General features: G+C 37.4%; 1 protein-coding gene across 4 annotated transcripts in view; it reads left to right on the forward strand.

The window, feature by feature from the left end:
- The window catches only part of LOC126766089 (mediator of RNA polymerase II transcription subunit 26), a 39,422-nt gene extending 35,137 nt beyond the window's left edge, over nucleotides 1-4,285 (forward strand). For all 4 annotated transcript variants that reach the window (XM_050483838.1, XM_050483841.1, XM_050483839.1 and 1 more), the window contains one exon: nucleotides 23-4,285. In XM_050483838.1, the coding sequence (XP_050339795.1) occupies nucleotides 23-4,116 (4,094 nt within the window). In that variant the 3' untranslated portion in view covers nucleotides 4,117-4,285. The remainder of the gene's footprint in view (nucleotides 1-22) is intronic.
- Nucleotides 4,286-15,595: the final 11,310 nt, after the last annotated feature.

A 15,595-nucleotide genomic window follows, 5' to 3' on the forward strand; every position in this document is an offset into this window, starting at 1 on the left:
TCCAAATTTATATTTTTTTAAGGTGAATGTGAGACTACTAGCGATACAGGCACTTCAGAACCCTCTGGGGATAGCTCTGCAGTCCCTAAGCATCTAAAGCGCTCACTATCCTTCGACAGTAATAGTAATATTCAACAACAGCCTGAAGAGAAAATTAATACAAATCCTCTGATTGAGAGCAATAAATATAGTGATACCGGAAACCAAATTGTTGTAATTGAAAAACAGTTGATTGAGATCTTAAAGAAATTGCCACCTGCATCACTTTCTAATGCCATTGAATTAAAGTGCACTGCAGAGTTAGTACCATGTACATGTAAAGTAATTGAAATATCTCAAACTAATAACGACTCTGACGAGTCCGCTAAAAATAAGGTAAAAGAAGGAGAGCCCACAAAACAAAATGAACAGACACCGAACTATCATGAAAGCTTTCTAAGCGGGGACGTGGATAAATTTGCTATTAAGATTGAAGCTAATGCCGGAAATACTTCTAAATCCGATGAAATCGTTTTAAAGCCGATATCACCGAATTCTCCATTGCCACCAACTGTTTCCAAACCGAAACCTAAGAAATCAATATTTGATCTTGATTTTGATGAAGATGAGGATCCACTGCCTAAAATAAAAGCGGAAGCCGCTGCTGCTTGTTTGAAAAAAGAACGGGAAAGCATTGTAGAAGCCGAACCAGAACCAGAAACGATTGAAACAACTGCTAGCGATTTCCAACAGTCCCAATTAGTCAATTTTAAAGCGTCCGTTGTTGAACACACTCAACTGAATGACGAAATACCTATGCCTATCCTTTCTACGTATGAAGTAGTAGAGGATCCCAAGTGTGTGGCAATGCAACGTTTTGACTTACAAACCCAAAGAATTACAAAATTTCACATTGATGCCTTACATAATTGCTTCATACCGAATGTTAATGGTAATTGGGATGATGCTAATTATACTTTTGCGCTGAACATGGCACTGAATGATGTTACCACAGCAGTCGACGTCGAACATCGTTATGTAGTAACAGATGGTAGCAATGTTGTACCAAAGTACGGTGTTCTTGCAACGGAACGCATACCTAAAGATTTAAGCCATTTACATTTTTTTGAAACCTCCAGGCCTAAAAAGGCAGCAGCGACTCCAAAAATGTTTACTATACCATTTTTAGGTGTAGCTCGTTCAGTGTTATTAAATAAATTTAAACTTAAATCCGACAAATGTAAAACATGCCATAAAGCAAATGGCACTGAATCAACCAAACGTGCGTCTCGAAATGATGGCAGTGCAGTGGAACAGTTTGAGGCCAATAATAGAATTGAAGAGTACAAGACTGATGAACAAAGAATTTGTATCAGCATCAAGACAGAAAACAATCAAACGGCATCGGGAAATTATAATCTGACATATGACGCTAAGTTAAACGAATCTAAAGGTTTAACAGATATTTGCGACCAGTTAAATGATGCAGTGCTTAGTTTGACAAAAAGTTTCGACGTAGCAGCTGGTGCTATGGTAAGCAAAAATAACAATAACAATGTCATGCTTAAAGACATAACTATTGATGTAGTCAGTCACGGCACTGACCCATTTCTGGCAGATTCAAATGAGTCAAATGGGAGTGATCGGAATGGACAAAATCTACTTGCTATTGCTGATCATTTAGATTATAGCTCAAACATAGGAACGAAAACGCCGTTGAATGTGTACAGTAACGTAGAAGTTTCAAAAGAACTACGGGAATGTAATGAGATCGACTCCACAGTTGTAACAATTAGTGATTCTAGTTGCAAATCAGAAGGCAGTTTATTTCCTAACGCGATGCTGCCTATGGACACTACAGAAAAAGCAAAAAATGCAACCTTTTCAGTAAACAATGATAAAAATGCATATATTCGACAAAGCAGCAGCTGTAGTAACTCAACTTTGAAACAAACCCAACCGTCGATTAGCTTCAAATGGAAACGTCAGTTTAAGGATCAAACGATTTTGGACGTAAACACCGAAAGGAGAAGTAAACGCAGAAAAGTTATACCAAGATCAGTAGCTGATAATGTTCACGTTGGCAGCGCTAGTCAGAAAAATAAACGACCAAGAATCAAACGGATAAAAATTGCAATAAACGGTAAAGTAGCAACTCAAATGCAATTTTCAGGTGGGAGCAGCAATAATAGCAGTGATGAAAACAATGAGAAACCACCTATAGAAGGTAACGGCGATGGAAATGAAGGAACTCCCATTGAGGATCGAAATAAAAGTGTACATAAGGTAACTGCCGAAAATGAAGAATTTGTGTCAATAAATAGTCCAGGCAGCCACATTTCGACATACAATCAGTGTAATTTAGAAAGTGGCGATGACGAGATTATTGCGAATTCAGTTGAAAACAACTATAATGATGAACAAGAAATGGAGTACGATTGTTATGAAGAGATAGATGTTGATGGTGATGTAGAGTTCGATGAATATGAAGACATTGATGATTATAGTGGTGATTTTCACGAAGTTGTCACACGAGATATATCGGCGCCTTCAACTGGCAATAACCATATAGTACTAACTATTAAAAAAACTCCTAGTAAAACTAATTCTTCCTCAAATTCTCTTTCTGCCATATCTCCAACTATCGCAAGCAGTAATACGTACGGTTCTCACGCATCAGCAATAACAATATCACCCATTATATCCAATACAACTTTTGTACAAACTAAAAATGATAATAAAGGTTTAGACATGCATGCGCTTATTGTAAAAGAGCTAGAGGTTTGCGAAGATATAAATAATCAATTAACATCAGAAGTTTTAGAAACAACTAATCTACCGTCAATTGAAGAAATTCGTCCACAACTTCAATCCGATGTTCAGATAGACACACATCCAACTATTACAACGTCGATTATACAACAATGCGGTGGTATTAAGAGGTTTGAAGACCCAGAAAATAGCCCATCTGCACCAATTACTAAGAGTATATGTGTAAAAAAACGGAAACAACACAGAAGACGTAAAATTAAGAAGAATACAAAGGAACATTTAGATTGTTTGCGGGATGTAAAACTTCATCGTGAGCTATTTTTCTCTCATGAGGTTATTATATCTGATGCAGCAGGAATTAAGCAAAGTATTCTAAATTTCAGCAGCTGTAGCTCAAGCTGTGCCAATGATAGCGACTATGATCATTGTAACGACTTAGAAGGCAACATAAGTTTTGATGCCGATGTAAAGTCTAGTGGCACTGCTAATTCTGAAATTGACATTCAATTAGAATCACTTAAAAGGGAATCATACGAACATCAGCGAAAATGTAGTTTGTCGGCATCACCTTTTACAATTTATTCCAGTTGCTCCTCATGTGATTTGTCAACAGAAAATAGAGTTATAAGTGAAGTCTGTGGCGTAAATGGCTCCGATAATGTCTCGGGTGATGCCCTGGATCTCAAAAATAATAGTGGTATTAAAGGAGGCAATATTGATGGAGTTAAAATTGTAGATGAAGAGCACGGTGCAGACAACGATGAATCTATGCTGTCTGTAAATACTGCTATCTCGAAGGCGAAAAGTAATCCTGCGCTTGCTGATTCTACTGGTAGTAATATAGAAGATAATGTCAACGAAGAATTGCCTTTAGAAAACAACGGACTATTGTACTCTTTTAACAATATTTATTACGATGGCCGTGCTACTGTTGATGCAGAAAAACAAGAGCAAATGCTCGCAAATAAAAATTGTGATGATTATAATAACATTTATAATAAAAACAGTAATAACATTAATTTTATTAGTAACTATATTAAAGATCCTTGTTTAAAAACTCAAATTAATCTTAGTAAACAAACCGGTAATGGTAATGAATTTAAAGAGCAAAATTATATAAACATTCATGGCGATTCCAATGTTAATACTGATGCTGCTTTAAATATTAATACAAAACAACAATTTGTTGACGGTGTCAGCAATGTTGGTTGCACCGGTCTGCGTGTTGTGGACGAGGATACAGATCAGGAAGATGGCAATAATTGTGCCCGGATTCAACAATTTAAAGAGTGGCATCAAGTTCTACAATTGCGTTCCTACAATGATGAATTGCTTACTGTACTACCGTACGTAGTCCTCGATTGAGTTTAACGGATTTTCACTCTTTTATGTATATGTTTTTCGGCCTGCGTTTGTTAAATATAAATAATAGATATGATAATATAATAAACTATGATAAAATAACTTGAATTTAAAAAATTATATTTGTAATGAATATGAAATAATTAGCTTTGCACTTGTATGCAAAAAATAATACCGTTGCATTTTCATCTTTTGTTTACGGGTCCTCTACCGGGTTGTGGTACAGTTCTTGTGTGTTTAACGTTTGCATACTTTAAATTGAGGGGTGTTGTAGAATTCAATACAGATGTGCTAAATTGCCAGAAATTTAAACAAATTCTGATTTTTAAAGGCGTCACAGGATCTGATTGGATTTTCGCCTTTTCGAACATACGCGAAACCAATATCTGAATCAGTTGTGTGCTAATGTGACACAAGTTGCAAATGCATATATTTGGAAGTAATTGCAGCTATGTACAAAGATTTAACTCAGTTTCTTTTTGTGAAATATAATACTTAGATATACAATGCTTGGTTCAGTTTACATCCTCAAGTCAAAAATAACTTGGACAAGTATGCAAATACACCCAATATTCTTTTCTATTTTTAGTAGTGGTTCAACTCCACGCCTTGAAAACGACCCCCAAACTTTTAAATTTCTTCGCACTAGTCTATTTGACAAGTTTTAGCCCAATTCTGCATTGACCTTGACCATTATTGCACGTGAGGATTTGATGGATTAGCTTTACATTTTCTAATTGTTTTATCCTCAAGGTGGGAAGTTTTGCGTCGCCTTACGAATTGTGTTTTGAGATAACAGTTTGGGTTTTGATGGCATTGTGCACACTTTTTCTGGAACATATTAAAATTTATAATAAAATTAACTACTAAATAAGCAGGGGTGATTGGAATCTGATAGTTGTCGGAATCAGAATTGAAACCGATCAAAAAAAAGTAGTAGGCGTCATAAATTCAGATATTATTGGTTTGATATTCGAAACAGAATTTGCATCAGGTTTGGGTGTCACGGAAACCAATTTTATCGGTTTTGTTATCAGAAACAAAGCAAGAAGATAGTCGCTCACAGATTTGAAATGTAAGTTAAGAAATCAAGTTATTTTATTATTTCGAATTAATTTATCTTTATTTCTAATGGGGAAAACATGAGTACAAAATACGAAATGTCTTAATTATTGAGCTTTTGGAAAAAAAATCCGGATATTTAATGATATTAGATTTACAAAACGTAATTTAACACCCAAATGCGTCTTTATTCATTCGATAAATGGTATCTCTTAATATCCTTCTATAATACGGAAGTCATTAAAAACTTTAATAGGATTGTTTCCAAATGTACTCATTTGCAAGTTTTGTCACATTAGTAAACAGCTTATTCGAGTGTTTAAAAATTGGAAAAACCATAGATGGTAAAATTAGAGAGCTGTTAACACTCCTCTTCAAATTGTCATAGTTTCCTTTAACGCATTATGCTATATTTACCATAAAGAAACGTTAATGTCACTTCGGGGCCATCTAAATTAATTTTTTTCATCACCAAAAAAAAACCAATTTCCACTCGGCTTAAAGTTAAAGTTGAACCTTATATCCCATCCCCAATACAGTGTAAAAACTGCTTTGTTTTGGGCTATACAGCCAAACATTGCAAATCCGATCCGAATTGTAACGTTTGCTCCCAAATTAAACAGAAAGTTCACAAAAGTAACGGTGTCACTAATAAGTACTGTCGGGGTATGTCGACGTCTGGGGCCGATTGCGAATACTTAAAAGATAACCCCTGCTGCTGCTCCATGTAGTAAAGTAGAATGCATTAACTAGAGACCGCAACATAGATCGGACCACAAACAATGTCCCACCCTACTTAAAAGGAAAGACATTCTAACATACAAAACACTAAATAAATGTAGTTACAAAGAAGCAACTGAAAAAATAAACAACAAACCCAAATAATACGAGAACTAAGTGTTCATAGCGCATTTGCACATCGTCACTTAGATCTCGCTCATAGGGTGGTTTGGGTAACTTGTGGGTGATAATTGCGTTACATTCCAGACAAAACTTTGTGTCATTATTTGAGCTAATTTGTATGCTACAAATACGATAAGTGTTGAGGTATGTAATTGGCAGTTTTAATTGTTTGACGAGTTCGGCTGCTATATTCGTGATTTTGAGGGTAGGGTTTAAAATGGCTCGAACTTTATGCCATTCACCATCGCATCTTAATCGGATCTTCAATGTGGGTACTAGGGTCTGCTTAGCCAGTAAGGATGGTAGTCGGGTCTCTATCGCAAGTGGATGTTTCTCAACAACATTGGCATCGTTGGTCGGGTATAGCCTCGGATGTCCGTGTAGGGATGAATGATGTTTCCCATGACAAACGGAACATCTATTTTTGCTTGTACATCCTTCTGTCTTGTGCGACCTGGCTAAGCAATTAACGCAATAATGGTGTTTTATGACTGCTTCATATTTTTTGTTTATGTTGTATGCCGAGTACGTAGCGCAAGTCACTAGACGGTGGTCTTTTTTGCATATTCCGCAAGCGACATGACGGGATGATGTATGCTTTCTACGATGTGAGATCGTTTTTTGTGTTGTGCGGTCATCACATTCCTTTTCTTCACGAATAGTGGGAAGGGTCGACTTGAAACGTTGAATGCGTCGTGACATCGTTTCGTCTTCCGAAATCGGTGTAATGCTACGGGTTGCGCTACGGGACCGGATGGTAATTGTTGAGCCCATGCGACGAGGTTTGGGTGAGTTGGTGATTGTTGGGCTCATAGAACGAGGTTTGGGTGAGTTGGTGTTTGTTGGGGCCATTTCACTAAAAAAGAAGAGAAAACTTGCATGTTATTCTGTATTTAATATCACAATTATTGTGATGGGGCGGGTTATTGTGCCTTGAGCAGTTCGGATTTCAACCACTCGTATTTTATTTTCTAAGCCGGGGAAGGCCTTTTGTATTCGACCGAGCTTCCATTCGTTGGGTGAAATATTTCTAAGTCGTTAACTTCAATATTACGTTGTGGATGTTTCCATTTGTATCGTTTGTGTAGCTCCTTAAGGTACTCTTCCTTCCATCTCTTGCAAATCTGCTGGTAGAGTATTTTTAGTTTCTGCCATCTGTTAGCGATGCTTAAGTTTGCATCCTCTAAATTGGGTTCGGCAGGGGTTAACAATGGGGTACCTATAAGGAAGTGTCCTGGAGTTAGAGGTTCCAAGTTTGATGAGTCGTAGCTTATGGGGCTTATTGGCCGAGAGTTTAAACAACTTTCAATGCGGGTCTTCAAACGTGAATTTTTGTAGTTTTGCGATCTTTTTTAGGTGGGTTTTTAGATTTTTTACGCCTGCTTCCCATAATCCACCCATATGTGGAGCTCCTGGTGGGTTGAAGTGCCATGAGATATTTTGATGGCTATGGAGAGATGTAATTTGAGTTCGAAGTGTCTGTAATAATTCACGCCGATCTTTCATTAGCAACTGTGAAGCTCCTATAAAGTTTGTTCCGTTGTCGGAATAAAGATTGGCGGGACATCCACGCCTCGAGAAGAAACGGGAGAATGCTGCTAGGAAGGCTTGCGTAGTGAGATCGCTAACGGGTTCGAGATGTATTGCTTTAGTTGAGAAGCATACAAATACACATATATATCCTTTAGTGATTAGACATGCTCTCCCAGTGTAGTTTTTGATGTCATAGGGTCCAGCAAAGTCGATACCAGTGGCAGCAAACGGCCGGGTTAGGATGGTTCGTTCAGTTGGAAGAGCTGCCATTATTTGGGTTTGTTGAGCCTTGTTGTGTATGATGCACGTTTTGCATTGATGAATTATTGTTTTAATCAGCATCTTTGCTTTGGGTATCGAGAATTCTGTCCTTAGGAGTCGGAGAACTAGCTGATTTCCGCCGTGTAACGTTGCTAAATGGGTAAATTGAGTTAGTAATTTTGTTATACGACTATTATAGGGTAATAAGATAGGGTGGCGCTCATTATATGATAGCGCTGCGGAATTGGTTAATCTTCCGTCACTTCGCATAACTCCTTTAGGATAAATGAATGGATTTAAAGTCAATAATGAACTTTTCTTATGTATTTCCATTTTACGGGTCAATGCATCATATTTTTCTCGGAAATGTGTTTTTTGGGTGTGAATAATTAACTTCATTCGGGTTGTTTTGAACTCTTCCGGGGTTATTTCGTGGTTTGAGTATTCAATTTCTCGCCTCCTTGGTGAGGCATTTGCGCAAACCTGAATAGGTAAGCGATAACGCGAATAGCTCTGGGGAATGAGGAAAACCTTTCGAGTATATCCTCTTGGGTGGTTATCGCAAACGTCTTAACGGGTTTGAATTCCACGGTAGTGTCGTATGTTTTCTCCGATGCTGGAAAATGCTCCTTTTCATGTTGTAGCCATTGGGGTCCATGTCACCAGAGGTTGCAATTAAATAGATCGGTGGATGTACATCCTCGGCTTGATAAGTCTGCGGGATTGTCTTGGCTTTCCTCATGGTTCCAATTTTCGACTCCTACTTTCTCGGTGATTGCAGCTACTCGATGAGAAACGAAAGTGGTCCATGAACAGGGTGGTTTGTTTAACCAAGCAAGAACTATGGTTGAGTCAGTCCAAAAATAATTTTTGTATTGGGTTAAGTGTAGTTGGGATAGGGTAGGTCTAACACGGTTAGCTAGTAGAACCGCTCCGCAGAGTTCCAATCTGGGTAGGGATACGGTTTTAATGGGAGCAACTCTTGTTTTTGAGACTAAGAGAGTTGTCCATATTTTGTGTCCAACTGAAACTCTTATATAAAGTGTCGCGGAATATGCTTTTTCTGAAGCATCAGAGAAACCGTGGAATTCAATGGTGGCTGTTGGGTTGAAATGGGTCCATCTGGGTATTTCAATTTTATTTATGTTTTCATAATCCTTTACGAAACTGTTCCATCGATGAAGGGTGAGGGGCTTCAGGCTTTCATCCCAGTCAGTTTTATCTAGCCATATTTGCTGCATAATTATTTTTGCCGTGATTATTATTGGACTAAGCCAACCGGCTGGGTCAAACAATTTTGCTATAGCTGATAAAACTTCACGTTTGGTGTGTGCGGGTTTTTTCTCCATTGGGTTGACGAGGAAGAAAAATTAATCCTTTTTAGAGTTCCATCGAATGCCCAGGGTTTTGGTGTTCTCGGGTTCCGAAAGGTTGAGTGTTTCCTTCTCTAAAAGATGATCCTGTGGAAGTCCTTTCAGAATGCGTGGGTCATTGGAGTCCATTTTCGCAGGGCGAATCCTGGGGACTTCAGAGCGGAAATGAGTTCATCTCGTGCTGACTTTGCCGTGGTCAGGTCATGTGTTCCAGTTAAAACATCGTCTACATACATTTCCTGGCGAAGTATTTTGGCTGCTAATGGGTGGGTTTCTTCTATATCATCAGCTAGCTTCATGAGGGTACGGATCGCTAGATACGGCGCACAATTTATGCCGAACGTGACTGTTTGCAATTCAAAGTCTTCTATTGTGTCTTCCGGGGACTTCCTAAATAATATCCTTTGGAACAGAGTGTGATTAGGGTCTACGAGTATTTGCCGGTACATTTTCTGAATATCCGCATTAAAAACAAATTGGAAGAGTCGCCAATTTGTGATCAGAATGACAAGGTCTTTCTGTAAAGTAGGCCCGATATGTAAGACGTCATTTAAGCTTTTGTTATTTGACGTGGGACAAGATGCATTAAATACCACACGCAATTTCGTGGTTATACGATCAGGTTTAATGACTGCGTGGTGTGGTAAGTAATATTGGGTCGCTTTAACAGAAGGGTCATATTCTATTTTCTTCATTTGTCCGAGTTCCAAATATTCCATAATTGCTTTGTCATATTCTGCTTTCACTTCGGGTTTTTTAAGTAAAGCTCGTTCATTTCTGAGGAATTGGGCCAACGCTATATGTCTAGAGTATCCGATATCAATATTGTCGGGTTCTTTGAAGGGTAGGGTTACTATATAGCGCCCATCTGGATTACGATGGTTAGTTTTTTGGAAAATTTCCTCACAAATTTGGTCCGATTTGGAAACTACGGATTCCTTTGGGATTTTCTCCACCTCCCAAAAACGTGTGAGTAGATTCTCAGGGTTCACTTTATTGTGAAACGGGATTATGGCGGAATTTTGGGAGGGTTGGGTTATGGGTCCGGACAATATCCATCCGAATTCTGTCTCTTGAGCTAAGAGTGAACCTAGTATATTTCGCTTTACTCCATTGAGTAAAATACTTGGATAGATATCACTACCGATTAGTATATCCACGGGTCTGGGTTTGTGAAATTGGGTGTCGGCTAACGTGAATCCAAGATTTTTAAGACACTGCTTTGGATCTATGGGGTATGAGGGTAAACTATCAGTTGTGTTTAAGAGTGAGCAAAGCGTGATTTCACAAATACTCGTTGCTGTTGCTGAAACTGCATTGTTTAGTCCGGTCACTTGGGCTGATACAGAGTGGGTGGGTATATCCAAACTTCTCTGAAGTCTTCGAGATATAAATGTGGCTTCCAATCTTGAATCAATAAGAGCTCTCGCAGAATATCGCTGGCCATTATGTTCTATTTGAACCATTGCAGTACCGAGTAATATCTGCTTCCTACTTGGGTTGGGTGGGTCTTGGGTTGATGATTTAGTGGACTGTATAGTTGTTGTGTAGGATTGCCGATTTGTATTTGTGCTTTGGGTGGGAAGTGCGGTACTTGAAGCGTTTTCAGGGTTCGAACTAGTGACGTTTGGCATTTCCGGAGTTGATTCAGGTCGAAAGCTGGATTCTCTGTGTATCAGAGTATTGTGTTTTTTGTAACACTTACGACACGAAAATTTACTCACGCAGTTCTTGTAGCTATGTGAAATGGCCAAACAGTTATAGAAATAACCATGTTTTTTGATTGTGGAGATACGTGTCTCTACATTCATTGCGAGAAATTTGGGACATTCTCGAATAGGGTGCTGCTTTTTGCAGAGATTACAGCTTTCTGTATCTATATTATTTTGAGTAAAGTTGAAATTATTATTTTTTTGGGTGTTAGAGGATCTAGCAATTGACGTTTCAGCCACGTTTGCATGAAAAGTGCTATATTTCTTTTCATCTGTTCTTTTAACTGTACCGGTGTGGAATGGGGGTAATTTTGCTACTGAAGCTTTGAAGTTTCCAACAGATTCGAGAGTTTTGTATTTGTGGGTTAAAAAACTGTCGAAATTTGACCACGTCGGTATATCTGAATTATCTGCTAGGGTGTATTCAAAGGTTTCGAGAGTTTGTTTAGGTAGTTTTGAACTACAAAGATATATTAATATTGGATCCCAGCTTTGTGTGTCAATCTCAAGATTGTTTAAATTGGTTAAAACGTTATTAACGGAACGTTGTAAGCTTGTTATAGCGCAACCTGTTTCCTGAGTTACTTGGGGTAGGTTAAAAAGGGTCTTTAATTGGGTGTTTACCTGCAACCTCTTATTTTCGTATTGGTCGACTAAATTTTTCCAGGCAAGTATGAAACCATCATTTGTTAAGGGTGCGTTTTGAATAACCTCTCTTGCTTCTCCTCGGGTCTTCTGAGTAAGGTGAAAGAGTCTTTCAACATTACTAATCCTTGGGTTACGGATATACAGGGCTTTACAGCCCTATATATATATATATATCCCGAAAGGTGGGCCAAGTTGTGTAATCTCCGTAAAAGATGTCGGTGTCGCATGGTGGAAGGTGAACTGCAGGAGCGAAATCCATCATCGTGGCTTCTGAAGTCCTTTCCTTAATGGGTTGGGTTGACACCTGCGTTTTACGCGTATCTACATACATCTTCGTTGATGGAAGCTAAGCAAGAGAGGTACATTTGATAACTTTTTCGGTATTTTTCTTTCACTTTAAAGAAATCGATGGTTTCATGACTTTCGCGAGAAATTCTTCTGATCACATCATATGAGCGCTTTGCTTTTTCTTAGAGCGAATTTAGTTCGACCCTTTAAATTTCAAGTGTATAGACCGATTCATCTTCACTTTGGGTCTGAAGATAATCTTCCTTGGATTCAATTAAATCCGTTGTCGTAATTTTGAAATCTTCCATTTCCATTTTTGGGTAAGAGATATTTAATCTTTGGGTTGAACGAGAAAAATAAGTCGCGTAGAGTTACGAAAATGTAATAAAACAAACTTTAAAAACTTTTCGTATAGTGTTTTATTTATTTTAAAAATTTCAAATTAATTTTCTTGTTTATATCTCTTTGATGTTCGATGGTTAATATTTATATGAAATTATTGAATTTCCGATGAATCGATAAATAAAATTTTGCAGGGTTTTGCACTTTTTCCTACTGGGTCACCGTTTTAATTTCCTACTGGGTATTTGTCTTTTGACGTGGACAATTTTCGTCACCAACAAATATAAGCGAATGGGTGCGCTATTCGTTTGTAGTTAAGTAATTGCGGGTGTATATTTATTTATAACTAGCTGACCCCGCAGCCGTTGTCCTGCGTGAAATTATGTGTTTTGAAATGAAAAAAAGTTGAAATTGTGTTGTGTCGAAAATGATTTATTTTCTATTTTTCTACATTTTTTTAATGTAACGCAACTTAATAAACATAATTTTTTGATTTCTGTTCTGGTGCGTAAATATACAGAGAAGATGGGTTTCCAACTCGTCAACACGCCACATATATCTGGCCGTGTGAAAAACATAGCATTTCCCGGTTTCCTTGTGTCCTGTTGATTGTCAACGCAAAGGCAATTTTCCCTAGTAATTGAAATGGCTGTCCCTTGTATTCGATAACTGCGTCATAATCAGTCGGGTTCCATTACACGGTTTCGGCGCATGAAGATTGTGAAACATAATAATGACAGATCCAACTTTTAGACGCAAAAGATGCACTCAAGCAATTGCAGTTACGATGCTTTGACCAATGCTCCGATAAACATTCGTGATGAATTCCTCTTCCGTTGAAGTGAATTGACAAAAGGGAGGTGAAATTGATATCAAACCACTGGAAGTATCAACCGAAATTTGCCTATTTCCAATTCTAAGCGAATATCCGTACAATGTAAAATGTCGTCGGCAATGTCATTTTTTCGTATCCCATAATTAACGCGAATTTGAAGGCTGATATGTCGAAATGATCTTCGCGAAAAGTATGCGAACTTCAGTAGCATGCGAAGTAACTATCGCATTGTCCTGCACAACAGACTACAAACTTTCATGAATTGCAAAAGTAAATATCCTACAAAGCGCTTTATTGCAGTTCACACCCATTCGATACTGCTGATCTCATATCGTTCAAGGCCAATAACCGCTATGTTGCTTTCTTTGGAGACGTACTTGCAAACGTATTTGATCGATTTCACCAATCTGCGATATTCAACATTGACATGAGTTTTGAATGTGAATTAGACAAAAGTGGCGAATATGGTACGATCCATGTGTTGTCAACTTCGATGTGTTGTTAACGTCGATATTCACGCCTCTAAATGCTAAATGTTCTGCCATTGTCGTCTGGTGAGCGAGATACAGTGAATATCCATCATTTCCCATTTCTGTTTCCGAAAGAAAAGCACATGAGTAGTGTTTCGTGCATTTATTGTCAGACATACAAACCAAAGTGGGATTGTAAGGTTCGCAAGGTCTATGAACCATATTGGTTTCCACCACTTCGTATAATTCTGGATCTATCTCTGAATCAGGAAATTCCGCTGTAATGATTTCATCAATTTGATCTGGTGTAATCACCATCCGCATCCAAAGAAAAATGTGTGTGTGCGGCAAACTCTCTTTTTTGCCACTCAACAGAATACATTCAGCATCTAACAGCACCATATATACCATAGGTTGCTTCAAGATAAAGACCATCAAACATCGCAGCTATTGTTTAAAAAGTCGTGCTGTGATATCGTTACGATCGCTAGCTGATTGACCGCGATCCATAATTCCGCACGTATGTCATCGCATTTTGGGAGTACTTCTTGCCTTTTCTTGGGCTGCCATACGTTGCTGGCAAAAAGAACGCCGACCAATATTAGCGCGACCTCTTCGTGGCTTCGTAACAAATTTCAATATGCAATTGATCATATTGTGCGAAACACACATAAAGTTTTCACTGAATAATTTTCAATAATTTTTCCTTTGGATAGCCGGAATAAAAAAGCAAGCGACCGCAATTGAACAATTCAAATAATTTACAAATCAAAAATTGAAAAACAAAACAAACAAAAATTGAAAAAAATGTGTATGTAAAATGTTACTTTTTAGAATTGTCCAATTTTCCGACTTCTGCTCATGAAAAGTATAAGGTATGTATTTGTTTCTAAACCTTTCCCGATCCACAACAAATAACCTTTAAAAATTTCATCAAGATTGGTTCAACCGTTCTCTTAGTGTTACTAACAAACATTCATTTTTATATATGTACATATGTATGTATGTATGTAACGTTTGTATGGGGGAAAAGAAAAGGGCTGTTTTAGGGGTTTTCCGGAAATTATTCGAATTTTTCGCGCCGTAAAAACCGTCTTTGAACTTCAACGAACATTTAAGAAAAAGAATTAGCAAAATTGGTCCAGGCGTTATTGAGTTATGCGCGTACATACATTTTTGGTATTCATTTTTATTTATATAGATATAATTTCAGTTTAACGAGAAGAATGCAATAGCCGACGGCAAAATATATGCATATATTTTATTATTGCACTTCTTCTCTTGGGTAAGTATATGCAGGTATGTATTTACATATATATAATTAAATAGGGCAAAAAAAAATTTTGTCAACCCAATAAATCAAATAAATTATGCTTAAGGACACAATTTGACAATTGGGTATTTTTTGACAAATATGATTTGCACTTTATATTAATATATAGAAAAAATATGGGTTGCACTTACAAATTTTTTCCGCTTTTGATTAAGTTTGGTTCGTTTTTGTTTTTAATTACTTGTTCGGTGTTTTTTGCTTCAGCGTATAGGGTTTTTGTTCGTTGGGTGCACTCTTTTGAAACCTTCAGGGTTGTAGAATTCCAACGATGATGTTGTTGTTAAAATTCCCACCACCCTGCAAAATTTTATTTATCGATTCATCGGAAATTCAATAATTTCATATAAATATTAACCATCGAACATCAAAGAGATATAAACAAGAAAATTAATTTGAAATTTTTAAAATAAATAAAACACTATACGAAAAGTTTTTAAAGTTTGTTTTATTACATTTTCGTAACTCTACGCGACTTATTTTTCTCGTTCAACCCAAAGATTAAATATCTCTTACCCAAAAATGGAAATGGAAGATTTCAAAATTACGACAACGGATTTAATTGAATCCAAGGAAGATTATCTTCAGACCCAAAGTGAAGATGAATCGGTCTATACACTTGAAATTTAAAGGGTCGAACTAAATTCGCTCTATGAAAAAGCAAAGCGCTCATATGATGTGATCAGAAGAATTTCTCGCGAAAGTCATGAAACCATCGATTTCTT

Source organism: Bactrocera neohumeralis, unplaced genomic scaffold (assembly GCF_024586455.1).
Source record: "Bactrocera neohumeralis isolate Rockhampton unplaced genomic scaffold, APGP_CSIRO_Bneo_wtdbg2-racon-allhic-juicebox.fasta_v2 cluster11, whole genome shotgun sequence".
NCBI lineage: Eukaryota > Metazoa > Arthropoda > Insecta > Diptera > Tephritidae > Bactrocera > Bactrocera neohumeralis.